Here is a 25,719-nt window from a genome sequence, read left to right on the forward strand (position 1 = left end):
AAGACCCAAGGTACTTGAAGATGAGAAGGGAGTTGTCCCCAGTGTCTTGGCCAACATTCATCCCTCAACCAGCACCACCAAAACAGATTAACTGGTGATTCATTTCATTGCTGTTTGTGGGACCTTGTTATGCAGAAATTGGTTAACACGTTCGTCTACAAAACAACTGGTGCTGCACTTCAGAAGTCATTCATTAGCTGTGAAGTGCTTTGGGATGTCCTAAGAACTTGAAAGACACTATATGATGAAGTCCTTTCTTTCTTAAATAACTGTTCTTAATTCACCTTTTCGGACAGGGAGCAACTTTGCAGAATCTTTCCCCAGGAGATAAAAATGGGTTGGGTAGAGTCCATGGTAACACGGATTGCACATGACTTATAGCTTTGGATGTCTACACAGGGTGTCCTGTAACCTGCCGACCTCCAATGCATAAGAATTAATGAGCAAAACCGTTGAGTGTTATATTTTCAGTGGTTTCTGGCTATTATGTTGACCACATCTCTGCTAACCACTTAAAATGGAAAGGTTGAAGGTCACTGCTGAAGATCATTTAATCCATTAGATGGTATCCACCCTCTTCCATACACTTAACATGATATCACAAGGGAGTTTTTCATGACCTGTTGACTCTCTCTTTGAGATGAAGTTTTGGAGAGTAACTCACAAGACAGCAGCTCTTTATGGAGCACGCTCAATATGTCCAAGGAGCCCATCGTTCCTGTAAAGCAGACAATGCGAAAATGTTAATGACAAATTAATCAGCTGATTGTTCCTCCTTTTAAATATCTTGCTGTTGTGACCCCTTACCATGTCCAGCACTGTAACAGGAATCCAAAGCGTTCATTAAAATTTTCCCCAATGGTCGCCTGGAAATGTTCTGAGAGAAAGCAGAATATAAAGTGAGCACGAATTGGAACGAAAGAAGCATCCAAGTGGAAGTGTCTGTGGAAGCTAAGGGGTTGGAAGTCATCGAGGCACATAGCAGTGGCTCAAGTGAGAAATGAAACTAAGCCACTCAACCACCCTGAAATGTGTTGTCCACTTGAAACAGAGTCACTTCCTTATCCTGCCAGTCAGTTTGCTTCTCCGCATGATATCCAGAACGGCCAGCAACAACAAAATAATGTAACCATGTGAATGGACCTCTGGATATGCAGAGGGTGGACGCAAGTAGTCACAAGATCCACATACAGAAAGGCCGACTGCCAAAAACTACCACAGCCCATACGTACTCTGAAAATTCCATCCCTCTTTGACAAAGGAATGCTGGAGAGGCTATAGGTAGCAGAACATACCCCTGTATATGTTATGGCCATACCTTGGATTCAACCATGCTGGACTGTAATTTGACCATAGCTGTGCTCGCCATTGTCCTTTGACTCAGCCCCATGCTTTGTGGGCCCTCTTGCCAAAGGCCTAGCCTCAAGGGGGAGGGTGAGCAGGCAGAGGTCGTGGTCCACATTGGGACCAACGACATAGGTAGGAAGGGAGATGAGGTCCTGCATCAAGAATTTAGGGAGCTAGGTAGCAGATTAAAGAGCAGGACCTCAAAGGTTGTAATCTCTGGATTACTCCCAGTGCCACGGGCTAGTGAGTATAGAAATAGGAGGATAGAACAGATGAATGCGTGGCTAAAGAGTTGGTGCAGGAGGGAGGGTTTCAGTTTCCTGGATCACTGGGCCTGCTTCTGGGGAAGGTGGGACTTGTACAAGTCGGACGGGTTGCACCTGAACCAGAGCGGGACAAATATCCTTGCGGGGAGGTTTGCTAGCACTGTTGGGGGGGGGTTTAAACTAACTTGGCAGGGGGATGGGATACAGAGTGGAGCTACAATAGGGGGTGATGTGCAGCCAAATATAGAGAAAAAAACAAGTCAGCTTGGAAGACAGGGCAAATATGTGAGGGCAAGGCTGGATGGCATCTATTTTAATGCAAGGAGTCTTGCGAATAAGGTGGATGAACTGAAGGTGTTGATAAACACATGGGAGTATGATATTGTTGCTGTCACAGAGACATGGTTGAGGGAGGGGCAAGACTGGCAGCTCAATATTCCGGGGTACAGAATCTTCAGGCGAGACAGAGGGGGAGGTATAAGAGGAGGGGGGGTCGCAATATTAATTAAAGAATCAATTACTGCCATAAGGAGGGATGATGTATTAGCAGGTTCCTCTAATGAGGCCATATGGGTGGAGCTTAAAAACAAAAAGGGGGCAAGCACTTTGATGGGAGTGTACTATAGGCCCCCAAACAGTCAGGGGGAGATAGAGGAACAGATATGTAGGCAAATCTCAGAAAATTGTGCAAATAATAGGGTAATAATAGTGGGGGATTTCAACTTCCCCAATATTAACTGGGATACTCAGAGTGTAAAAGGCTTAGAGGGTACAAAATTCTTAACGTGCATCCAGGGGAGCTTTTTGAGCCAGCATGTAGAAAGTCCTACAAGAGAGGGGGCGGTACTGGACCTAATTCTAGGGAATGTGGCCGGCCAAGTGGAAGAAGTGCTAGTAGGTGAGCACTTTGGTGACAGTGACCATAATTCGGTGAGATTTAAGGTGGTCATGGAAAAGGACAGGGAGGGGCCGGAAATAAAGGTTCTAAATTGGGGGAAGGCCGATTTTAATAGGATAAGGCAGGATCTGGCCAAAATGGACTGGGATCAGCTGCTTGTAGGAAAATCCGCATCGGAGCAATGGGAGTCTTTCAGAAGGGAGATTGAGAACATACAATGGCATCATGTTCCCGTAAAGGTCAAGGGTGGTTCCAAGAACTCCAGGGAACCTTGGATGTCAGGGGATATACGAGAATGGATTAGGAAAAAAAGGAGGGCTTTTGGCAGATACAAAAGGCTAAAGATGGAGGAAGCCCTAGAGGAGTACAAAAAGTGCAGGGGGATACTTAAAAAAGAAATTAGGAGATCAAGGAGGGGCCATGAAATAACACTGGCGAGCAAAATAAAGGAAAATCCTAAGATGTTTTATAAGTATATTAAGGGTAAGAGGATGACTAGGGAAAAAATAGGGCCCATTAGGGACAAAAATGGCAATCTGTGTGTGGAGCCGGCAGATGTAGGAGGGGTTCTAAATGAATTTTTTGCATCTGTTTTCACTATGGAGAAGGACGATGTAGACATAGAAATACGGCAGGGGGACTGTGATATACTCGAACATATTAACATCGAGCGGGAGGAGGTATTGGCGGTTTTAGCAGGCCTAAAAATGGATAAATCCCCAGGCCCGGACGAAATGTATCCCAGGCTACTGTGAGGCAAAGGAGGAGATTGCGGGGGCTCTGACACATATATTCAGAACCTCTCTGGCCACTGGGGATGTGCCAGAGGACTGGAGAACCGCTAATGTAATACCATTATTCAAGAAGGGGAGTAGGGAAAAACCGGGGAACTACAGGCCAGTGAGCCTAACATCAGTGGTAGGAAAATTATTGGAAAAAATTCTGAAGGACAAAATTAGTCTCCACTTGGAGAAGCAAGGATTAATCAGGGATAGTCAACATGGCTTTGTCAAGGGAAGATCATGTCTGACTAATTTGATTGAATTTTTTGAGGGGGTGACTAGGGGTGTGGATGAGGGTAACGCAGTGGATGTGGTATACATGGATTTCAGTAAGGCCTTCGATAAAGTCCCCCACAGGAGACTGGTCAAGAAGGTACGAGCCCATGGAATCCAGGGTGCCTTGGCACTTTGGATACAAAACTGGCTTAGTGGCAGAAGGCAGAGGGTGATGGTCGAAGGTTGTTTTTGTGACTGGAAGCCTGTGGCCAGTGGGGTACCACAGGGATCGGTGCTGGGTCCCTTGCTGTTTGTGGTCTACATTAATGACTTGGATATGAATGTAAAAGGTATGATCAGTAAGTTCGCTGATGATACAAAAATTGGTAGGGTGGTAAATAGCGAGGAGGATAGCCTCAGTTTGCAGGACGATATAGATGGGTTGGTCAGATGGGCGGAACAGTGGCAAATGGAATTTAACCCGGAAAAGTGCGAGGTGATGCACTTTGGAGGGACTAACAAGGCAAGGGAATACACAATGAATGGGAGGACCCTCGGCAAGACAGAGGGTCAGAGGGATCTTGGTGTGCAAGTTCACAGATCCCTGAAGGCGGCGGAACAGGTAGATAAGGTGGTAAAGAAGGCATATGGGATACTTGCCTTTATTAGCCGAGGCATAGAATATAAGAGCAAGGAGGTTATGATGGAGCTGTATAAAACACTGGTTAGGCCACAGCTGGAGTACTGTGTGCAGTTCTGGTCGCCACACTACAGGAAGGATGTGATCGCTTTGGAGAGGGTGCAGAGGAGATTCACCAGGATGTTACCAGGGCTGGAGCGCTTCAGCTATGAAGAGAGACTGGGAAGATTGGGTTTGTTTTCCTTGGAGCAGAGGAGGCTGAGGGGGGACATGATTGAGGTGTACAAAATTATGAGGGGCACAGATAGGATGGATACTAAGGAGCTTTTTCCCTTAGTTGAGGGTTCTATAACAAGGGGACATAGATTCAAGGTAAAAGGCGGGAGGTTTAGAGGGGATTTGAGAAAGAACTTTTTCACCCAGAGGGTGGTTGGAGTCTGGAACTCACTGCCTGAAAGGGTTGTGGAGGCAGGAACCCTCACAACATTCAAGAAGCATTTGGATGAGCACTTGAAATGCCATAGCATACAAGGCTACGGACCAAATGCTGGAATATGGGATTAGAGTAGACAGGGCTTGATGGCCGGCGCGGACACGATGGGCCGAAGGGCCTCTATCCGTGCTCTATAACTCTATGACTCTAGTGGCATCTAAATTTATAATACTGTTGCTGTTGGCAGGCACACCCCCATGCAGTAGCAAAATGCAGCCAACCCCACAACACACATGTGAATAAAGCACCTCTGGGGATAGATTCCTATCCAAAGGGTGGATGTACAGAGTCCAATTTGAAATAGGGGAAATAGCATGAAATCTGGCCTTTTTCTAGACGCCTACTTGGTATGATCATTCCCAGAAATGCCGTGTCCCCCCACATCCCCCCCCCCCACGAAAGAGGGGCTAGCCACATAATCCGAGAAATGAGAGAGAACAGCATCCACTTGCAAATGCAACAATCGGATTGAGCCAACCTGGGATGCCCGCACACCCACCCACACAATCGCTCACTCCACCGCAGAGCCACGGCCAGCAATTAACTCTAACGTGGATTGCCAGCCAAGCCCACAATGGCCTGCCAGCCTACTTAGTGCACGTGGATGGGATATCAATGTATGAAGTGCTGTGTGAACACAGGGCCAATCGCACAATCTTGTGCTCCCAGCAGGGAACTGCGTTCCCACACCGTGCACTTCAGTAGTTTGCTCTCCGTCCATTTATAATCGTGGGCTGTATGTTCGCACTTTCCCATAATCCATTCCCTGCGAGCACAGCTCCTTGGGGGGCTGTGTGATCAGCCATAATGTAAACTCATTGAACCTGATGTGTTAAGTGCTTGATAAAATTAAAAACAGAATCACTAGTCTGACAGAGGTATGGGGATTATTGGTGTGTTATGAATATTAAGGCACAGAATCTGTCAGCAAAAATAAGTTGAGACTAATTTCCTTCAGTTGAGAAGCCCCATAGGATTTAGTCTAATCCTACAGACATGAATTAGATCCTATAACAATGAAGTCAACAGCGGGTGTTCATCCGAGAAGGTCAGAGATAATTACCAGCACTCGCAGCTGCTGCAGAAGCTGTAGTACATCGGTCAGTTTCTCTTCAATTAGTGAGAGTCGCACACGATCCGTTTCAACCATCTGGACTTCCATCCTCAGCATTTCCACTTCCTCCCCTTTCAGCTGAAGCTCCTTTGTCATTGAACAGGTCAACTGTAAAACAGGGTACAGCTCACATTCAGACTTTAGCGGCCTATCGAAAGAAAGAACTTGCATTTATATAGGGCCTTTCAGACATCAGGACGTCCCAAAGCGCTTTACAACCAGTCGAGTACTTTTGAAGTGTAGTCACTGTATTAACACAGAAACCGTGGCAGCCAATTTGCACACGGCAAGTTCCCAAAAAGCAATGAGATAAATGACCAGATAATCTGTTTTTAGTGATGTTGGTTGAGGGATAAATATTGGCCAGGACTCCCCTGCTCTTCTTCGAAGTCGTGCAGTGGGATCTTTTACGTCCACCTGAGAGGTCAGACAGGGCCTCTGTTCAACGTCAAATTCGAAAGATGAACAAACCATCACAAGTACAGACTGTCTCCAAAGTGCCCGTTATACAATTATGTGATTCCCTGCGTCAGAGTTATTCAACTTATTTCTTATTTTCTCCCCTTCCCCTTTTTAAGATTTCCTCCCATGTCACACAATGTACCCATCCAAAGCTTTGGCAGATAACTTGCCCCCGTACGTTGCTGGGACACAGATCTTGAGCTGCAATTCACCACGTAGAGGGAGCATACATTGTGAATAGAAATACAAATCAGCCAGTTGAACCAATGTGCTAATTAACTTTATGCAAATAAGTTTCAGCTCTCAGCTACGAGGGAACGGCAGGCCAGTCAGGAGGAAATATCAGAGGCCAAGACAGTGCAGGCCACTTTCGTGTATCTCCTCGTGGAAGGTTATAGATTCACAATAGCAAAAGTCTAGAAATGGGCTTCTCCCTCTCTGCCTGGGAAGCAAGTAGATGAGCTAGTGGACAATCGGAAGCAGGAGTTTGGGAAGGAGAGGATCAGAGGCTTATGCAGGGAAGGAATCTGAGCACTGTGTGGCTAGGAAGGGGAAAGTTAATGAGTCAACAGCATTTTTTTCATTATTTTAAATTTTTTTTAAACACCAATTCCTGTTCCCACTAGGACACTATTTCTAAGGAACTACAATCCCATAAAACATGGCCAGCTGGGTTTGAATCCAATGTCTACAGTTTCTAGGAAACAAATAGAAAATATTCCCAGAAATCATACTTTACCTAAGGCAGATGTACTTTGTGGGATTGGGGCATATATCCGTAGATGATAATGTAATGGAGACTATTTTGAACCTTGAGATTTAATTCAAAACAAAAAAAAATTAATAGCTAATGGTGTTGACTTAAGTTGAGCAAATAAGGCAGGAATTCAGGCGTGGAAAACTTGTTCAGGATGTACTGAACACAGATGTGCTGAGTCTTGTCTAAACGAGAGAGCTCGTTTGCCTGAACAACAACAACAATTTGCATTTAACACAAAAACATCCCAAAATGTTTCACTGCAGTTTTGAAAGGGAGAGCCTGAGGATAGGGAATCATTTACAATGTCAACTAGCATTGAGCCAGGAAAGAAAGTTGGGTTGTCAACAGATATGGGGATGGGCTTATGGGAGCAGAAAGTGGCTCTCATGGATTGGATAAGCTCAGAAAGGGTGTTGGGGGGAATGAGGGAGACGAAAGTTTAAGGCTAGGGCAGGAAGGAGGTCTGGCTTATGCAAGGGAAAGAGCTGGAGGGAGCTGAATGAATGGTCTCTATCTTGATGACCAAGAAGTTCATGACCTCTTTGCACTTATTTGCATAAAGTTAATTAGCACATTGGTTCAACTGGCTGATTTGTATTTCTATTCACAGCAATCCAAATCCCGAATGATCTGGTGCTGGACAACAAGGGGATAATTGGAGCAGTGGGCTAGATGGACCAGTGGTCTTCTGCCTGTAATACATTAGTGTCTAAAGTTCTCATTCTCATGTTTAAATCCCTCATGGCCTCATCCATCCGTAGTCCTGGAACCTTCTCCAGCCCTACAAATCTCTAAACTCTCAGTTTCTTTGACTTCTTGTGCATCTCCTTCCTCCCTTTGCTTCACTATTGGTGGCCCACACCCTGAAATTCCCTCCCTAACCACCCCCCCCCCCCACTGCCTCTTCACCCGTCTCTCCTCCTTTTAAGACCCTCCTTAAAACCAACCTCTTTGAACAAGTTTTTGGTCCTAATATCTCCATCTTTGGCTCACCATTTATTTTTTGATTACTCCTTTATGAAGGGCCTTAGGATGTTTTTCTACATTAAAGGCATGATATAAATGCAAGCTGTATGTGGCAGTCATGTGGTAGTCTTATTTGCAGTTGCCAACCCTGTGCCCTGAGGTTTCAACTGACCAACCGATTGTTGCAATTCTTGGTGTTGTTTCTTGACATTCCTCAAACAGACCTAATGAAGGAATGGAAGTGTTTGTAATAAGAGATTCCACTGTGAATTTTTTTTCCAACTAAAGTTACATTAAGGTTTATTAATTATATCATTATCAATTATTATTCTTATTCTTTTAGGCTTTTCCTGCAGCAACATGTATCATTCCCTGGCCAATAGAATAAGCAACATGCTCACAGGCACTGGCCAATTCTGTATTGCAACTACCCTCAAGGAGGTGGAAGGGAGCAGACATGGCAATCATGAGCCTTGATTTTTCCCTCTGAATCACTAGGATCATAAGGATGAGAAAAAGCCCTTCAGCTTATCGAAGCCCACGTCTCGATTGCTCTAACCTGCCCATTGAAGCATCCAGCCACTTTCTGATTTTCACTTTTTTTATTCATTCATGGCATGGGGGCATTGCTGGCAAGGCCAGTATTTATTGCCCATCCCTAGTTGCCCTTGAGAAGGTGGTGGTGGGCCGCCTTCTTGAACTACTGCAGTCCGTGTGGTGAGGATGCTTCCACAATGCTGTTAGGTAGGGTGTTCCATGATTTTGACCCAGTGATGATGAAGGAAAGGTGACATAGATCCAAGTCAGGATGGTGTGTGACTTGGAGGGGAACTGCTGCCGTTGTTTTAGGTTGTGGGTTGGGAGGTGCCGCTGAAGAAGCCCTGGCGAGTTTCTGCAGTGCATCCTGTGGATAATACGCTGTAGCCACGGTGCGCTGGTGGTGGAAGGGGTGGATATTTAGGCTAGTGGATGAAGTGCTGATTAAGCAGACTGCTTTGTCCTGGATGGTGTCGAGCTTCTTGAATGTTTTTGCAACTGCACCCATCCAAGTATGTGGAGAGTATTCCAACACACTCCTGACTTGTGCCTTGTAGGTGGTGGAGAGACTTTGGGGAGACAAGAGTTGAGTCACTCACCACAGAATACCTAGCTTCTGACCTCTAGTTTCTGCTGCAGTTGGCAGATTGTCCAAAATATTTATCACTGTATAGAGATTTTTTTTCCTTAATTTAAAGTCCTGTAATCTTACTTTGGCATATTTTAAAGTAAAATTCAGATTTACCCTAGCTATAACATTCAATATTTGGTACAACTGAATGAGGTTCGTCTTAACCTCCCCTTCCTCGATTCTAGAGTTTATGGGTTGGATATTTCTCTCTATACTGCCTATCACAATGGCAATTCAAGGAAAATCAAGCAAAGAGGTCTACTGACACATCCCCGTCCCTGCCAACGCTACTCCCCAACAGTTCCTCCCCAACCCCGCTACAGGGATCTTGGGCATCCAACCTCTGCCCTTCCTTCCCTATTTAAATGAGGCGGAGGGGGGGGGGAATGCCAGGGAACCTGACCGATTTCCCTGCCTCAACTGCCGCCGACCCTAAGGACCACCAGGACAGGGGTGGTGGTGGATCCTGGGGCAGCAGTGGCAAGCCTGCTCTGCTGAATTTTGAGGGGAGACTCCTCTCCCTCCCTCCCTTAAGACCCCTTCTCCCTACTCTGAGGTCCCTCACTTTGGTGTCCCACTGCAGCGCCACTACTTCCTCCCTGGCAGCAACAGGCTCCCACCTTGTGGCGAGGAGCCTGCCCTGCCCAAGTAATGACCCCCCAATCCAGGCAACAGGCGTAAATCTGTCCCCCAATCCTCTGACAATGGCAAGACCGGCCGAGGAGGAAAAGTCAGCCTTTGTGTTTCTGTTTTCTACATAGCTCGTTCATTTTAAGCCTGGGATCAATCTCATCGCTCTTCTCTCCACCCTCAGTGTTTGTATATTCTTTTTGTGGTGATGAGAATTGAACACAACACTACCAATGACTCAAGCAAGTCTTTCCTCAGCACCCTGCCCTGATGACACACCTGGTTAGTGAATCACCACACTGTGCCTGAGAAGGTGTTAATTGTGATTTACACAGCCTATAATCTACACCTTGATTGCGAGCTAAGAAAGCATTGCTTCAGATCCCCTCAAACCACGAAAATGCTGTGATGCTTTTTAAAAAAGAAATGTTAGTGCAGTTGACTAAATTGAAAGTACTTGCTTTGTAGAACCATGGAAAAAAAATCAAGTTTGTTTCCCGCAGTATAGACACTGTCCCAGTGACACTGGGACCTAGAAATGACCCATAAACTTTGACTCTTGCGGAGGAGGGAAAGAAGGAAAAGTAGGTGCATTTAATTAAGCAGAAGTGCATTGTATAAATTTGTAATGTTTGGGTTCGTGTCATTTGGCAAAGTTTCTTGATTATTGTCTGTACCTTTTCTATCTCAGTCTGGAGCTCTGTCGCTCGTTTCTCCTTTTCCTTCAGCTGTGCTGTGAGTTCCTGTTCTCTTTCCATCAGTGTGGAGGCCATGGCACCACTCTCCTTGTTACCACAGCTGCAGTGGTGAGACAGTAGTCTTCGTAATGTGCTACTATGGCACCTATTGGGTATGAGGACAATTTAAAACAAAACCCAAGTAAAAGTACCAACCCTCCAACATCTGCCAAATCATTAGTATCCCCACACAGCTGTTGCTTGTTAATGAGTGTGCAGTTAATATTAAGCGAGGGGTAAATATTGTACAAATACTAGAAAACAACGTGAAGACTTAGGTAGACTCAATGGCTTGAAAGAAAGAACTTTCATTTATATAGCGCCTTTCACAGGAATATAGGACCTTTCATGACATCAGGACATCGCAAAGCGCTTTACAGCCAATGAAATACTTTTTGAAGTGTAGTCACTGTTGTGACGTAGGGAAACACAGCAGCTAAATTACGCACAGCAAGGTCCCACAAATAGCAATGAGATAAATGACCAGATAATCTGTTTTTAGTGATGTTGGTTGAGGGATACATATTGGCCAGAACACTGGGGTGAGCGCCCCTGCCCTTCTTCGAAATAATGCCATGGGATCTTTTACGTCCACCTGAGAGGGCAGACGGGGCTTTATCTTGTTCCTAAACTGTTGACAGCAATTGATTGGCGTTGTCAAATATGGTCGGTGATAAATGGGACAGTTTCATTTCCATCAAGTATGTATTTATGATTCAGTGATGATAAGTCGGAGGTGTTTATCTCGTGTGTCAAGAGTATTTTGTGAGATTTACTGGTTCTACCTTGGGGAGGGAGTTGGGAGAAGATGCCTGGGGAGTTAATTAGTTCGGTGTAACATTATAAACCGTTTATTAAGCAATATTCTGTCTTACAGCAGTAACTGCAAACCAGTGTTTAAAGCAAAGTGGGACAGTCCTGAAACCAATGTGGAACAGCGGTGGCAGAATGTTAGGAATAAAGTATCTGAAATAAAGTGCTGGGGGGAAAGGCCAAAGTGCATGCACACTACAACTGCAGAGTTAATGTGCAGCGGTTTCGTTCAGCACTGATGCTACAGGGTAATGTTCTGAGCTTGTGCAGGCAGTGTGGAACCTCTCAATCCAGCGAAGCCTGACAAAATCGTGGGCGTCCCGATACACACTGGGGGTGTGCAGGGTTCCCTCCAGCCAGCACGTACTTGGGGGAAACTATCCCTTTGGTGTAAATGTTGCCCAAATCCTGAGCAGAATGGGGTGAGAATCCCCGAGGAAGGAGTGTCACTGGAGTTGGGTCGAACCTTACCACCTGATTTTTATACTACACAGGTTTGAAGTCCACGCAAGAACACTAGCCCTGTAGCTCAGGATTGTCCACTTCTGTGGTCCCCATTCGTTCTAATGGGTGCAGAATCATGGGCTGGAGGGCACAGAGGATGAAAGTCGTGGCTGGAGTGCAAACACACAGACAGAAATGTCCTCGGGTGCTGTAATCTGAAGCTGTACAATATGGGCTGACAGTTATGGAAACATGATGCTCTCTGGTTTGAAGTACTTTTCAGGCAGCTCTCCTTTCAGTGGGATGTTCTTCGACTTCAGAAAACAGCATTCCTGTTTAGACGAGATGTGCCGTGACGATTTCAAATGAGTATTTCACAAAATAGAACAGGAATAGGTAAAAGACTGCTTTTAAAGAGCAAAAGTAAAACTTCCCCAACCACTTAAATACAGGGCTGGTCTGATGGGCTGCAGTGATCTCTTCTGCTCCTGTACGTTCCCATTTTGCTTATGCCAACTTCAAAATAGTCTTGTCCTCTTAATTCAAAATTGTTTATCTGATGATTCAGATTTTAGTTGTAGCATTAAATTCCTATTTTGCTGCACTATTTACATTGCTTGATTTAAATCCTTGGATAATTCAACTCAATAGACTGCATACCAGTTCTACAGAATATGCAAATTGAAAAGTTTATAAAATGTTTTAAAAAAAATTTCAGGAAGGAAGTTGACTTGGGTCTTTCCCTGACTCACCCTTCTGCACTGTAGCTATTTCTGTTCAGTTCCATCGTCTGATAATACTGCTCCTCTGTACATCTCTCTTCCTCCTCATCGGATGCAGCGCGGCCCTCGACCGCTCTCAGTAAACGTTCCTCATCTGCGTGGAAAAACCGGTTAGAGCAGGTGCTCTCTGAAGTCTAATCAGACTTGACTGTAGTAAAGTTTCAGTAAGTATTGGATTTAATACAATAATCGTCTACGGCAAAATCATTTGCAACAGTGTCAGCAGCAAACCTATTTCCTGCATTAGCTCCTTGTATAGGGGTGTGACCAAAGGTTCCATGCACTCAAATCTCTGTTATAAAGTCTGATAACTGATCTTCTGGTGTTGGGAGTTTATGTATTCTGATTTAGTTGGGATCTAATTATTGGTCGTCTTCTGCCAAATATGCATCCAGTCTCTCTTGGATCCTGTTCAAACCTCAACCACTAGTCCAGCAGTTGGTACACATCCAACCCTGGCTGATCCTGTCATAACATCAATCAGCTGGTTCTGAAATAATCTCATCCAGGTGAATAAAGTGCAAGGCCTGTTATCACTTCCTCCAGCTAAAATTATATCGTATGGGACACGGACTGTTCCACAACTGGTGTTATTGATATTCCGTGGTGAGTCAATAGAGGCATGATTTAACTGGCCATTGACTTGATTTTTATTTGTTCTTATGAATGGTGGGACTCTCCACTAGCCCTCCCTCCCTCCCCCTCTCAAAGAAGAAATAACCAGCACACTGGCTGAATGCCAACAAAACTTATTCATCATGAGCTTAGCGATGCTTCAAAGTTTTTCAATGAGTAACTGTGCAATATGGACAAGGGTCCTGGGTTCAATCCCTGGTTTGTGCTGAATTTAATAATCCCTGCAAGGGGTGCACACATGTGGTTATCAGATGAGGCCATAATTGAGGTTGGCTGTGATGCCTTTCATGTTGAATAGCCTGCCAAGTCTCACTCTTCAGGCTTCTGAATGAATAACGGCCACTTGACCAAGTTAACAGAGGGTGATTGGCAATCATGGCATCATACCTCAGAAAAGAGACAACACCTTCAGGGGAGAAGACTAAGGGGGAGAAATCAGCAGAGAAAAAAAATCAAGGCAACTTGATTTATTATATTTTATGGGGATCTCACAGAGCGAACATAATTTGTTGCCAGTCTTCAGAGCTTTGACACTGGACATCACTCTCCTGGTGTGGGAATCCAGTTGATGCAACTGGGTGATTCTGCAATCCAATGTGGAGATTGCAGGTCATAATGCATGATTTTCTATCCATTAATGGAATCCCCCAAGTCTCATACATATTTCATCCTCTGTATTTTAGGAAAAACCTTGTCCAGGATGAACCCAGTAATAAACAGTACAAGGTTAACAGGTTAATGGGTTAAACGTGACTCATACAAACAATGCCCTTTGGTCCTGTTATAGTATCAACCAGATGTATTGAGCTACTAGTCCTTGTGTGGGGATCCTAAACTAGGGGTCATAAATATATGAGAGTCTCTGATAAATGCAGTAGGGAATTCAGGAGAAACTTCTTTACCCAGAGAGTGGTTAGAATGTGGAACTTGCTACCACATGGAGTAGTTGAGGTGATTAGCATAGATGCATTTAAGGGGAAGCTAGATAAGTACATGAAGGAGAAAGGAATAGGAGGATATGCTGATAGGGTTGATTAAGTAGGGTGGGTGGAGGCTCATATGAGGCTCATATGAAGCATAAACACCAGCATAGACGAATGGCCCTTTTCTGTGCTGTAAATTCTATGTAATAGTCCTGATGTGACCTCAGTGATCCTGTTACAATCTCGTCCAACTGAATGACTGCGATCTCCTCCACTAATCACTGTTGTGCTTTGCACTCAAAAATGTGATAAATACCCTTTTCAATCATTTTATCTGACAAGATGGGGTTTTTTCAGAATTGAAATTACCTTCGTAACAGCAAGGATGTCCATTCTGCCAGCTGCGATATTCCCTGCTTTCTGAGGCAGAATCGGCTTTCCCAGACGGTGATCCCCGTGTTTGTTGGGGGGAGAGACTCCACTTACTCTGGCTAGAGCCGCAATGTTTCTGGAAAAGTTGTGAGTGGTTCAGTGAAGCCGGGGCCTTTTTGACCTGACCACCCTGTGATCTTAATTGAAAACAAATTAAGGCGCATGTCAGTATTGGCAGGTTAATATCGGGGGAGAGGGGCAGGGGCAGGGGCAGGGGCAGGGGCAGGGGCAGGGAGAAGGTGTTTCTTTAACATAAAATCTTTATCACCTCTGTCAACTTAGAACCTATTCTGCCAACACAGAACTCCTTTGCCAAAGTCTATTGTCATTTTATTCACATGTTTTCAGGATATGGGCAACACTGGCAAGGCTGCATTTATTACCCAACCCTAGTTGACCTGAGAAGGTGGTAGTGGGGGGGCTGTCGTCTGGAACTCCTGCAGTTCTTAGCAATTTTCTATATAACTGAGTGGATTGCCAGGCTACTACAGAGGGGATTTAAGAGTTATCTCCGTAATGTGAGACTGGTGCATGTAGGCCCAGCCCAGGCAGGTTCCCCTCCCTGAAGGACATTCATGAACCAGTTGGGTTTTTACATCAATCTTGTTTTTTGCACCAGTGCCAGCTCACACATTATCAAATTTATTGAATTCAATTCCATCGCTTGGATCTGAACTCATCATAATGAGAAGGTTCAGTTAACAGTTTTAAAGACCGTTTCTGGACCATTCTTTCTTATTTTCTGTTCCCATTTAGGTTCCATGAACCATTCTGATTGCTTTTGTGGCTTTTTTCTTTCACTGCAGCTCCATTTGTGGCAGTGGATTTCCCAATGGGAATCCCTGTAATATGTGAGCTTTTTGGAGAGGAAGAGGGAACCAGAAGAAGAATGCCAGGCAAGGCTAGATCCAAAGCAGTCTGTGCCCATCTGCACAGATTAACGGTGGTGCACATGCCATAGAGTGAAGAGGCTCCAACTCAGTTTGTAACTTTGTGCCCAATGGCATAGATATGATGTGTCAAACGATAATGCTGGACAGTTCTTTGGAAGCACTCCAGTCGTGGTATAGTCATGCTTTTCAGTGATACTACATCACAGAACGCATGCCAGGATGATCCAACAGCCAGCTTGGCTTAATTGGCCACATCCACCAAGATACCACCAACCATATCAGCAGGTATTGTTGCACCTAGCTAGCAACAACCGAGGGGAATGATCTTCACAGAATCTGGGTCAGCAGAAAGGCAGATGCAGAGCTGTACCATCTGTTGCAAGGAAACCTGCAATGAAGTCTAGGACAGCCAGTGACAGTAATGGTCAGCTTTATTCTCCAAACTGCTTCCACTTCTTTGCAGACATGCTGCAGTGCTGCCCGACGGGGCCCAGCCTCCTTGCAGCCACTTCATGCTGTTATCACTTCCACTTCAGCAGCCACCAAACAGGGATCAGGTGCTGGGCTGTTCCATCACTTGCTTGCAGACTCCTGCCTGTATATTGTGTTTCCTGTCCCTTTCCAGCTCTCTTCCCCCTTTTAGCATCAGGGGAATGGGTTGCGATGCCTTTTGCACCCTCCTATTTTGCAACTTCCCATTAATTATCCACACCCTTTTTAATTTTCATATACACCACAATTTTCTGCTCCCTGCACAATTCCAAATAGGCACCGGGTGCAGCTGCGAAGAATTATGCAAATGAGCTGACCCAGGAAAGTTGCAAATAGTTGGCACATTACAATTACGGCAAGACTTACACCAATTCTTAATCATTATGAACTGAATGGGACCAGTACACAAAAACCAGGGCCTTTGTGTTTAGCGTAGAAGATCTTAAGATAGGTTAGAATGAAGAAGGCTCTTTGTCCCTTTGGACTCATCCTTTGAGAATACCAAGTCTTTTACTTTAACATCTAGCTGCTTATTAAATGAGTCTGGTGTCCTGATCTTAACCACTCTTCCTGCAACCTGTTCCAACTGTTGACCATCTTCTGTGTAAAGAAACTGGGAGTTTCGGAAAAATACTTACATTATATGTACGTCCGAGCTATCATCAGAACAACATTCCTTTGTCTATGTGGGAATTCTTTCACTGACATAATGTCACACACATGGATGGAGATGTCAATAAACAATAATTGTGAAAAAAACACTTTTTCTCTCTCTCAACAATGACTCTGATTTCATAATAATGTTGCTATTTTCTTTCATTACATCACTCCCTTGTGGAGACAGGAGGAGAATATTTCAGGTTGACTTGATCGTTATTGCCTTGTGAAGTGAGCAGTATTTTTGCTCTGTTCTCTATTGTGTATCTTGGCTGTCTGGTTACACTGACATTAACAAATGATCTATGCTCTCAAATGAAGTGTTACAAGGTGCTGTGGTTTCACTCCAACAAACAACAGTTTAGAGACAGCTGATGGCAGCAAAACCTGTTACAAAACACTTGACAAGTCCAGGCCACTTCACTGTCTTAAAAAAAATACATGAGCTCACTGTGGGCACAGTGACTGCTCATGGAGTTATGAAGAAATCTATAAATCGTGAGCATTTTATCAGCTGTCTTGTCCAACGACGGATCACGACGTCGATTGATTGCAAATTAGCCCTGTCTGTCTCGAGCAGGATTTCCACACCAACTCACTGCATCAATTCAATTCCATTCTACTCAACTCCACTTCACTCTATTCCATTTTATTCCACTCAATTTACTCCATTCTGTTATGCTCCTCTCCATTACACTTTGTCCCTCAACCTAACACCACTAAAACAGATTAGCTGGTCATTATCACGTTGCTGTTTGTTGGACCTTGCTGTGCACAAATTGGCTGCTGCGTTTTCTACATCACAACAGTGACTACACTCGCAAAATACTCCTTTTGGCTGTAAAGCGTTTTGAGACATCCTGAGGTCGTGAAAGGCGCTACATAAATGCAAGTCTTTTTTTCATTGCACTCCACTGCACTGAACTCCCCTCTAACCCACTCGGTCCAGGCTATGGAAGTGAATTTCTGTGGGGTTTCTCCTTGGCGCCCTATTTGACCCTGAGATAAGTTTCCGACCACATATCCGCTCCATCACCAAGACTGCCTACTTCCACCTCCATAATATCGCCTGTCTTCACCCCTGCCTCAGCACATCTGCTACTGAAACCCTCATCCATCCCTTTGTTACCTCTAGACTTGACTATCCCAATGCTCTCCTGCGGACCTCCCATTGTCCACCCTCCATAAACTTGAGCTCATCCAAAACCCCGCTGCCCGTATCCTAACTCGCACCAAGTCCTGTTGTTCACCCATCACCCATGTGCTCACTGATCTACATTGGCTCCCGGTCCAGCAATGCCTCGATCTTTAAAATTCTCATCCTTGTTTTCAAATCCATCCATGGCCTCGCCCCTCTCTCTATCTCTGTGACCTCCTACAACCCTCCGCAATCTCTGCGCTCCTCCAATTCTGGCCTCTTGCACATCCCCGATTTTAATCGCTCCACCATTGGCGACCATGCCTTTAGCTGTCTAGGCCCTAAACTCTGGAATTCCCTCCATAAACCTCTTTGCCTCTTCACCTCGCTCTCCTCCTTTAAGGCGTTCCTTAAAAGCTACCTCCTGTTCTAATATCTTCTTATGCGACCTTGGTGTCAAATTTTATTTGATAACGCTCCTGTGAAGCACCTTGGGACATTTTACGACGTTTAAAGACGCTGTACAAATGCAAGTTGTTGTTGCTCGTCCACCGTAACTGCAGAGGAGCCCAAAAAAGAGCTGTAGACATTCCACAATCTCCTGGATCTGTGGTCTCGATGGTCAGCGTCATAACTGATCAAATGGCAGCTATCAGATCCTGAAAACCCCGAGACACAACAGTCGCCCACAGTCTGGAAGCGATGAATCATGCCATACTCCACTCTGTCCCCTATTGCCTCCAGAGCTGCAGTCACCGACTGGTTCCTTAACTGGGGACCTTCCGCGGATTCCACTGAAGCTGCCAATCACTCCATTAGTGCTCCTATTATGTTTCCTCAATAGACAGGTGTGACTTGAGTCTACAGCTGTCAGCTGCCACACATCCTTTTGAGATTTACCTCAGAGCCTGCACGTTGGTATGTTTCTCAAATATTCTTCTTTTCGGGGCAAGATCTTTTGTTGTAAAGATTGTTTCTTTATAATTTAAGTGATTTTATTTTGCTGAAAGTAATGGTATTAATTAGCTCCTTTTTGGAAGGCATTATTTGAATGGGAGTAGGATGGTGTAGGGACATAAGAGAGCAGAGACTTGCTGCCCTTGAAACACATTCGTGTCCAATTCCTTTTGTCCTCTACATTTAAGAGAAGTGTTAGCCCATTTAACACAAAGCCACATTATGTACTGTTCCTGTTATTTTTGGGATGGGACAGCTCTTGTATAATTAATAAAATGTATTACTTTCAATGTGCTTTGTTATTCCCATCCACCCTTTAAGTAAACAAGAAGTGTACACAGTAAAGGTTTTAAAGGCACTATGGAGTCAATAAGAAAACATGCTTTCAGGGCAAGAAAAATCAAATGCTCCTTGGTCCTGAACATGATACAATCCCAATAGTATGGATCTTAGCACAGTAAAGGCATTCAAGCAAAGATTGCTTAGTACAGTTTGTACAAGTTGCAACACTAAGCAGTGCTCAATGCACACTGAGCTGTGGTATTCAAACACTAGAACGTAATTTCAGGACACTGTCCATTTTTAAGGTACAATATGTGACAATATCTGGTTTTGTCAGCAGTACAATCCAAAAGCCTGAGGCTCCAAACTGTATTAGCTCTGATAAGAATACTAGATGCACTGTAAACATACCTGCCTCTGAAATCTCCGAGTTTCATTGTGTGCAAATGGAGAGGAGGGAAAAAGTCACTGGGTCAAAATCCTGGAACTCCCTACCTAACGGCACTGTGGAAGTACCTTAACCTCACGGCCTGGAACGGTTCAGGAAAAAGGCTCACTACCACCTTCTCGAGGGCAACTTGAGATGGCCAATAAATGTCAGCCTTGCCAGCGATGCCCACATCCTGAAAATAATTTTTTTTAAAAAGAATATTTTTCCTGGTCGCTCCTTTTAGTGAAATCATAAACATGTTATACTTTAGAACACTTTCACAATTTCACTGGAAATAGAAAAAAAAATAAGAAATTATCCCTCTCCTGTCTGTAATGATGTGGAGATGCCGGTGATGGACTGGGGTTGACAATTGTAAACAATTTTACAACACCAAGTTATAGTCCAACGATTTTATTTGAAATTTATAAGCTTTCGGAGGCTTCCTCCTTCCTCAGGTAAATGTTGTAATAACAGATCGGCTCCCCTTCCCCTGTCCCCTGCTCTTGTCTGTCATTACAGGTAGGAGTGGATAGGGCTGGAATGAGATGATTCAAACAAAATATATGTTTTGGATGGTTACTGCCAAAAGGTAGTGACTTTCATCACAATAGTCTGGGCTGGATTTCAAGTCAAGCCCCATCCTTTAAAGTCAATGTACCACTCGGGTCTATAACCAGCTATAATACCTGCTCTTAAAGACATCAAAACATACAGTCATTTGAAAACTGCACCATGCAAAAAGTACATGAATGGATATCTATGGTCATAAATCATTATTTGTGTTTTTTTATTTATATTTTAATGTTGATTTATAAAGAATGATTTAAACAGTGTGTTTCAACTGCCCTCCGCCTCCCACTCACCTGTATCGCTCCAGCTCTTGTTCCAACTCTTGGACTCTGCTCTGTAGCTCAGGGACTCTGCTTTCCAGCTCCTTCACTTTCTCCAAGCCACCCAGGAGAGCTGCGCTCGCACGTCCCGCTTTCTTCCTGATCTCAGCATTCCCGGCTTTGAGCACCAACAGGGACTGCTCCCACCGCACCAGCAGACCGTGAGCTTTCCTCAGTTCCTCTTCCAACTCCTGGTTAAAGCGCATGGCCTCATCGATCTGCCCGTCCCTGGAGGACCTGATCAGCTCCAGCTCCCGGAGCACGTTCTCGAACCCTCTACAGGTCTGCTTGGCCGACCAGATGTCCTCTCCTACCTTGGCTCTCCTCTCCCCCTTCTTAGCCCAGGTTTGGGGGTCGAGGCTGCTCCCGGTGTAGACCTTTTGCAAGCTCACCTGCAGAGCCAGACACCTGGCGTCGCTGCCCTGGAGCGCACCCCGGAGATCCTCCACCAGTTCCCGGAGACTGGCGTTCTCCAACTCCAGCAAGTTGGGGCTCCTCTCTCCCAACTCCAGCTCCTGAGCGCAAGAAGGCGTCTTGTCCCGTTTGAGGATGGAGTTAGACCGCCTGCAAAGCTCTGCGCCCGGGCCGGGACCCTGGCTCTCCATCCAACCTTTGGAGAGGTCGAAGGAGACGCATTTCCTCCTCCTCCTGCGGGGACATCTCAGCCGGATCTGCCTCTCGATGTGCTCCGTCTCCTTCCCCACCGGCAGCCGGTCCGGGTTTTGCTCGGATCGCTGGTGGAAGTGCTCGCACAGCCTGGCGTGAAACTGCCTGAAACTGACCACCTGGGGCAGGTCGGCGACCAGCCTCTGACCTTCCTCGCCATCCAGCAGATCCAACACCGAACAAAGGAGCCGAAAGTCCTCCCCTGAGATCAATCCATCCCCTTCGTAGTTCAGATGGTGGAAGATCTCCTGCAGGTACTGGTCAACGCCCGTGGCCAGAACCACGATCTCGTTGTCCACTTGGCCGCTCTCTGAGCTGAAATGATGGGACAAGGTGCTGACCAGCCACGCGGTCCTGCGGACAGGACGAGCAACAAGTTCCGAACAGCCCAGCATCGTCTGAGAAGGAAGCAGATTTTTGTTTTGAATTTAAAAAAAAATTAATTTAAAATTTCAAAAAAAATTCTTAAGGAAATTCAAAAGTTCAGTGCCCACGATCAATAAATCTTCCAAAATATTGTCACAAACTCATCAATTTTGATCGGCGCAGATTAGAAGCCAGGGTCAAGTTTTTTTTTGTTAAAAGTTTAAACTTTTAAAATCTTGCAAGTTCAATTTTTTTTTTAAAAGTGCAACCTATATACACGCTCTAAGGTTCCCGCCTTTGCAACAACACTGCCGGGGCTGCAGGCTGATATTCCTGCTGCTTGCTCTGCTGTCACTGTATATATTCACTGGAAGTGTTTGTTTAAAGTCCCATTTTCCTGTAACTCGCCTCAAAGGACGTGAGATGCTTGAGCTGATGGGTGTAACGAGATGGAGCGAGGCGGTTTCCCCTGGGGTCCTAGCGCGATATATACATATCTCCTGGCACTGGACCAATTTTGTGGTACAGTTGACTTGTAATAAGCGCAGAGCACAACAGATCTTTACAGTCTGCAGTTGTACTCAGTTTCCAATCTTAAGCCAGTTGCTTTAATTACTCTACAAATAAACTGGGATGAACCTGGAACGTTTTGTACACAAGAACAAGGAATTACAGTACACTATAATTGTGGCCTTTAACCCCACAGAATTTTAAATATATATATATATATAATTAAAACAAATGTTTGTGCTTTTAGGTGGATTGAAGCAATCAGCTCATAATACTGAAGGAGCTGTGTTTCAAAATGACTACCCAGATTGGACTTATTCATGCAGTTTCAGTTCTGAATATTCAGGGAATGCCATTCCTCTTCCAACAGGATGGTGAAGGGGAAGGGAGTCTTGCTTAGTTGCAAAGTATCCCTTTTGACCCCGAGGGCACCTGCCCCTATAGGGTTGATTCTGTGATCTGACACTTCCAGCAGGGGAGTGGTACTTGTAGGAAAGGCATCTCGGGAAATTGCGGCCTGCAGCCTGTGGTTTTCCATCCGTTAACCCCCTTGATTTCCCAAGATGCGCTCGCTGGGAGCACCTCGTGGTGGAATCACCCCTTATAACTCCCTGACTGCAGAACTGAGCCGCAGCATTCACTCATTGAGCGGATATACACTTTGTGGAATCGTGAAGTTACTGATGGTGACGAGTGGAGTCACACTTTCTTGAAGATTCTGACTCTTCAACCAGCACTTCCAGCCAGTGTTGCCACTTATCGATTTCGACATAGTTTGGATGTGGTTACTAAATAAAAGAGCCAAATATTTATAACTAAAGGGAACTTGGTACTCTTATGGAGTATCGGTGGATATGCAGCATCACAGCCAGGTTATGACAGTTATTGACTTGATCTTCTCATGCTGAGGGTAACACCATTTGCCTGCCAAGCCTAGATCTACCTGTTAAGTCTATAGGTCATCAAGGACTATTGCTCTGACTTTAAACTGAGCATCAAGATAAACACTCCATTTGACAGTGCTAAAGGTTGCCCAGTTTGTACTAAAGCCAGTATGGGAAACAGATAGTAGATGGTTAGTGACTGAGTTGTTGTAAATGTTGACTGGAACGGCAGAAGGAATTCTGGTCTGTAGTTATCCTGATTTAACTTTTGAGTCTTTATTGCGGCTGGGCATGATGGCCTAGAAATTCAATGAGGCAACGCCCATTGTACAGGCATACACCGGGTGCCAAAGTGTCCAATATGGCGGATGGCATGTGCACGCACATTCTGAGCCAGAAGTGTGCGGTCCACCATTTTGGTATAGGCATCAAAAGAGGTGTTCAGTCCCGCGCCTGAAATAGGTGTTAGGCCCTTTTGCATACGCAAAGAAGGGGCTTAATGCCTGGTTTGAGGCCTTCGTTATCAAATTGGTTTGCCCTGAACATAGCCAGTGCCAGGCCGGCTGCATTCAGGAAAACCAGGTCTACATACTGTCTAACCAGTAGGGACCTTAAACCTTAAAGGGACCGCTGCTGCCAGCACCAAAAAGGTAAGTTTTTAAAAAAATACTTGCCTGATGTGGAGCAGGAGTACTCCTCCCGACTTCACATTAAAACTATGGGCCGCTATCAGCCACAGCTCGCCCCCTCCTGATTTCTACCTCGACATCTCTCCCAGCCGCCCTCTTGCAGATACCAGAACTCCCTAGCTCTTCTTCAAACAGTGCCATAGGATTGTATATGTCCATCCAGTGTAATATACAATGTATAGATTGTATAACGTGTGATTTATATAGTGTGGTTTGTAAGATAAGTGGTGCACAATTTGTATAGCAGTGTGTGTTTGTTTTCAATATGTTGTGTATATAGTGGCAGTTATGTATATAATATGTATTATGTCTTCTACATAACATCAAATGAGTTGTATGTGTATATAAATATAATTATATAGTCTCATTAGTTTCATTAACGCTGACAAAAGGACTCCTAATAATACCAGTTATGCGATGGCATATAACGTCAACAACAACTTGCATTTATATACTGCCTTTAATGTAGTAAAATGTCCCAAGGGGCTTCACAGGAGCGTAATCAGACAAAAATTGACACCGAGCAAAAGGACAAATTAGGACAGATCAAAGAGGTAGGTTTTAAGGAGCATCTCAAAGGAGGAGAGAGAAGTGATTTAGAGAGAAAATTCCAGAGCTTAGTTGAAGGACAGCTGAAGGCACGGCTGTCAATAGTTGGACAAAAGGAGTGCAGGATACACAAGAGGCCAGAGTTGGAAGAATGCAGAGTTCTTGGAAGGTTGTAGGGCTGGAGGAGGTTACAGAGATACAGAGGGGTGAGGCCATGGATGAATTTAAACACGAGGATGAGAATTTTAAAATCAAGGCATTAGTGAACCGGGAGCCAATGTAGGTCAGTGAGCACAGGGGTGATGGGTGAACGGGACTTGCATGATTATCTTTTTTACATATGTTATCATTCAGAGCCCACCCCCCCACCACACATGTAATTATAGGAATATCAAAAATAATGTTTCAGTTTCACTGTTTCCAAAATTCTCTCAATTTAACCTGTAATATGCTCCCAGCCATCCAGTATCCTACATTAATAACACTTCCCCTCTCCATATACTTTGTACAACCCCCTTAGATAATCTGCTTTATAACTTGATTTTTTAAATAAACATGTTGAACGCAATCTTAAATCAGTTTGGAAACTATTACTTCAATTTGAGAAACACTTTACTTTGGATTTGTACACTTTGATACTGTAGATGGTGAGTTAGAGAATTTGGTGTTTTATTATATGGGCCCACTAAGCCACAAAAACAACTCTCTCTCACTCCCATCGGAGCTGGAGATGCCCCACCGCAATAGAGTTTCTCAAGTTTTCTCTTGATCCATTCCCCCCACTCTTTCTCTTCTCTCTCTCTGTCTGTCTGTCCCAACAAGATGTGTGTCTCTCTCTCTGTCTCAACAAGATGTCTCTGTCTATCTCAGCAAGATGTGTCTGTGTCTCTGTCTCAACAAGATGTGTCTGTGTCTCTGTTTCTCTGTCTCACTCTTCTCCTTTCAACAGTGACGTAGGTGAGGAACTGCCATGGTAGCTGTATCTTACGGAATCTTTTTGCTGGCATTTGTTTGATAGAATGTGGTTGGGGATAAAATTGAAATGGGGAGAAAGATTTTTGCATAATATGATCGGCTGTACTTTACCAATCGGAAAAGTAAAAAACACAGCAACTAACACTGAGAAGAAAACTGACAATCTGACTGGACGGTCAGGAAATGGACAACAGTGATTGTAAAGATATGAAGAATTGTTAGAATATCATGGACCTAATTTTATTCTTTTATTTTGTAAATTATTGTTAATTTACAAAAACAAAACACAACATTTTAGTAGACATGCAAAACCTATTCAAGGTTACATCATGTATGTTTGATTAATAGTAGCATTGAAATAAAAGTATTTGTAGCCCAAAGGTTTTGTCTTTAAGTAAAATCTCTTATTTTGTCTGAAAAGAAAGGTGGTGTACAACCCACATTCCTTCACAATGAATTTCAGAATGACTCCGAGATCCTAAATTGAATCTTAGACAGCTATCTCCTCTTTGATACAATAACCAGTCATATCGGCTGTCCTGAGCACCCACTGACTAATCATGAAGCAGAAATCTAATCCGTAGAAAGAAAAGCACACACCTGGATTGCAGATAAAGTTTCTCCCCCTCACTATGCATCATTTACCTTCTGCTCTCATAAGACAATGGCTGAAGCAGGAAGTACAGTAGCAGAAATATTTGGTGACTCTCTTCTTTTGAGGAAATAGTTGCAGCGTTTTGTCATTGTGACAGTTTTATATTTTAGTCATTCCTTTTAATCTCCAGTTTGCAACAATTAAGGAGAACCCACATCCTGTGTACACCGATAC

The 25,719-nt window shown here is 44.5% G+C and overlaps 1 protein-coding gene across 1 annotated transcript; it reads right to left on the reverse strand.

The window, feature by feature from the left end:
- Window positions 1–454: 454 nt before the first annotated feature.
- Window positions 455–21,312, reverse strand: LOC137344735 (EF-hand and coiled-coil domain-containing protein 1-like). The gene is made up of 8 exons (XM_068007861.1): window positions 20,813–21,312; window positions 20,225–20,746; window positions 14,447–14,646; window positions 12,489–12,612; window positions 10,420–10,585; window positions 5,706–5,864; window positions 808–877; window positions 455–718 (listed from the first exon to the last, which is right to left on the reverse strand). Exons 1-8 carry the CDS (start codon window positions 21,310–21,312, stop codon window positions 588–590), a joined length of 1,872 nt encoding a protein of 623 aa, XP_067863962.1. The 3' UTR covers window positions 455–587.
- Window positions 21,313–25,719: the final 4,407 nt, after the last annotated feature.

Source organism: Heptranchias perlo, chromosome 27 (assembly GCF_035084215.1).
Source record: "Heptranchias perlo isolate sHepPer1 chromosome 27, sHepPer1.hap1, whole genome shotgun sequence".
NCBI lineage: Eukaryota > Metazoa > Chordata > Chondrichthyes > Hexanchiformes > Hexanchidae > Heptranchias > Heptranchias perlo.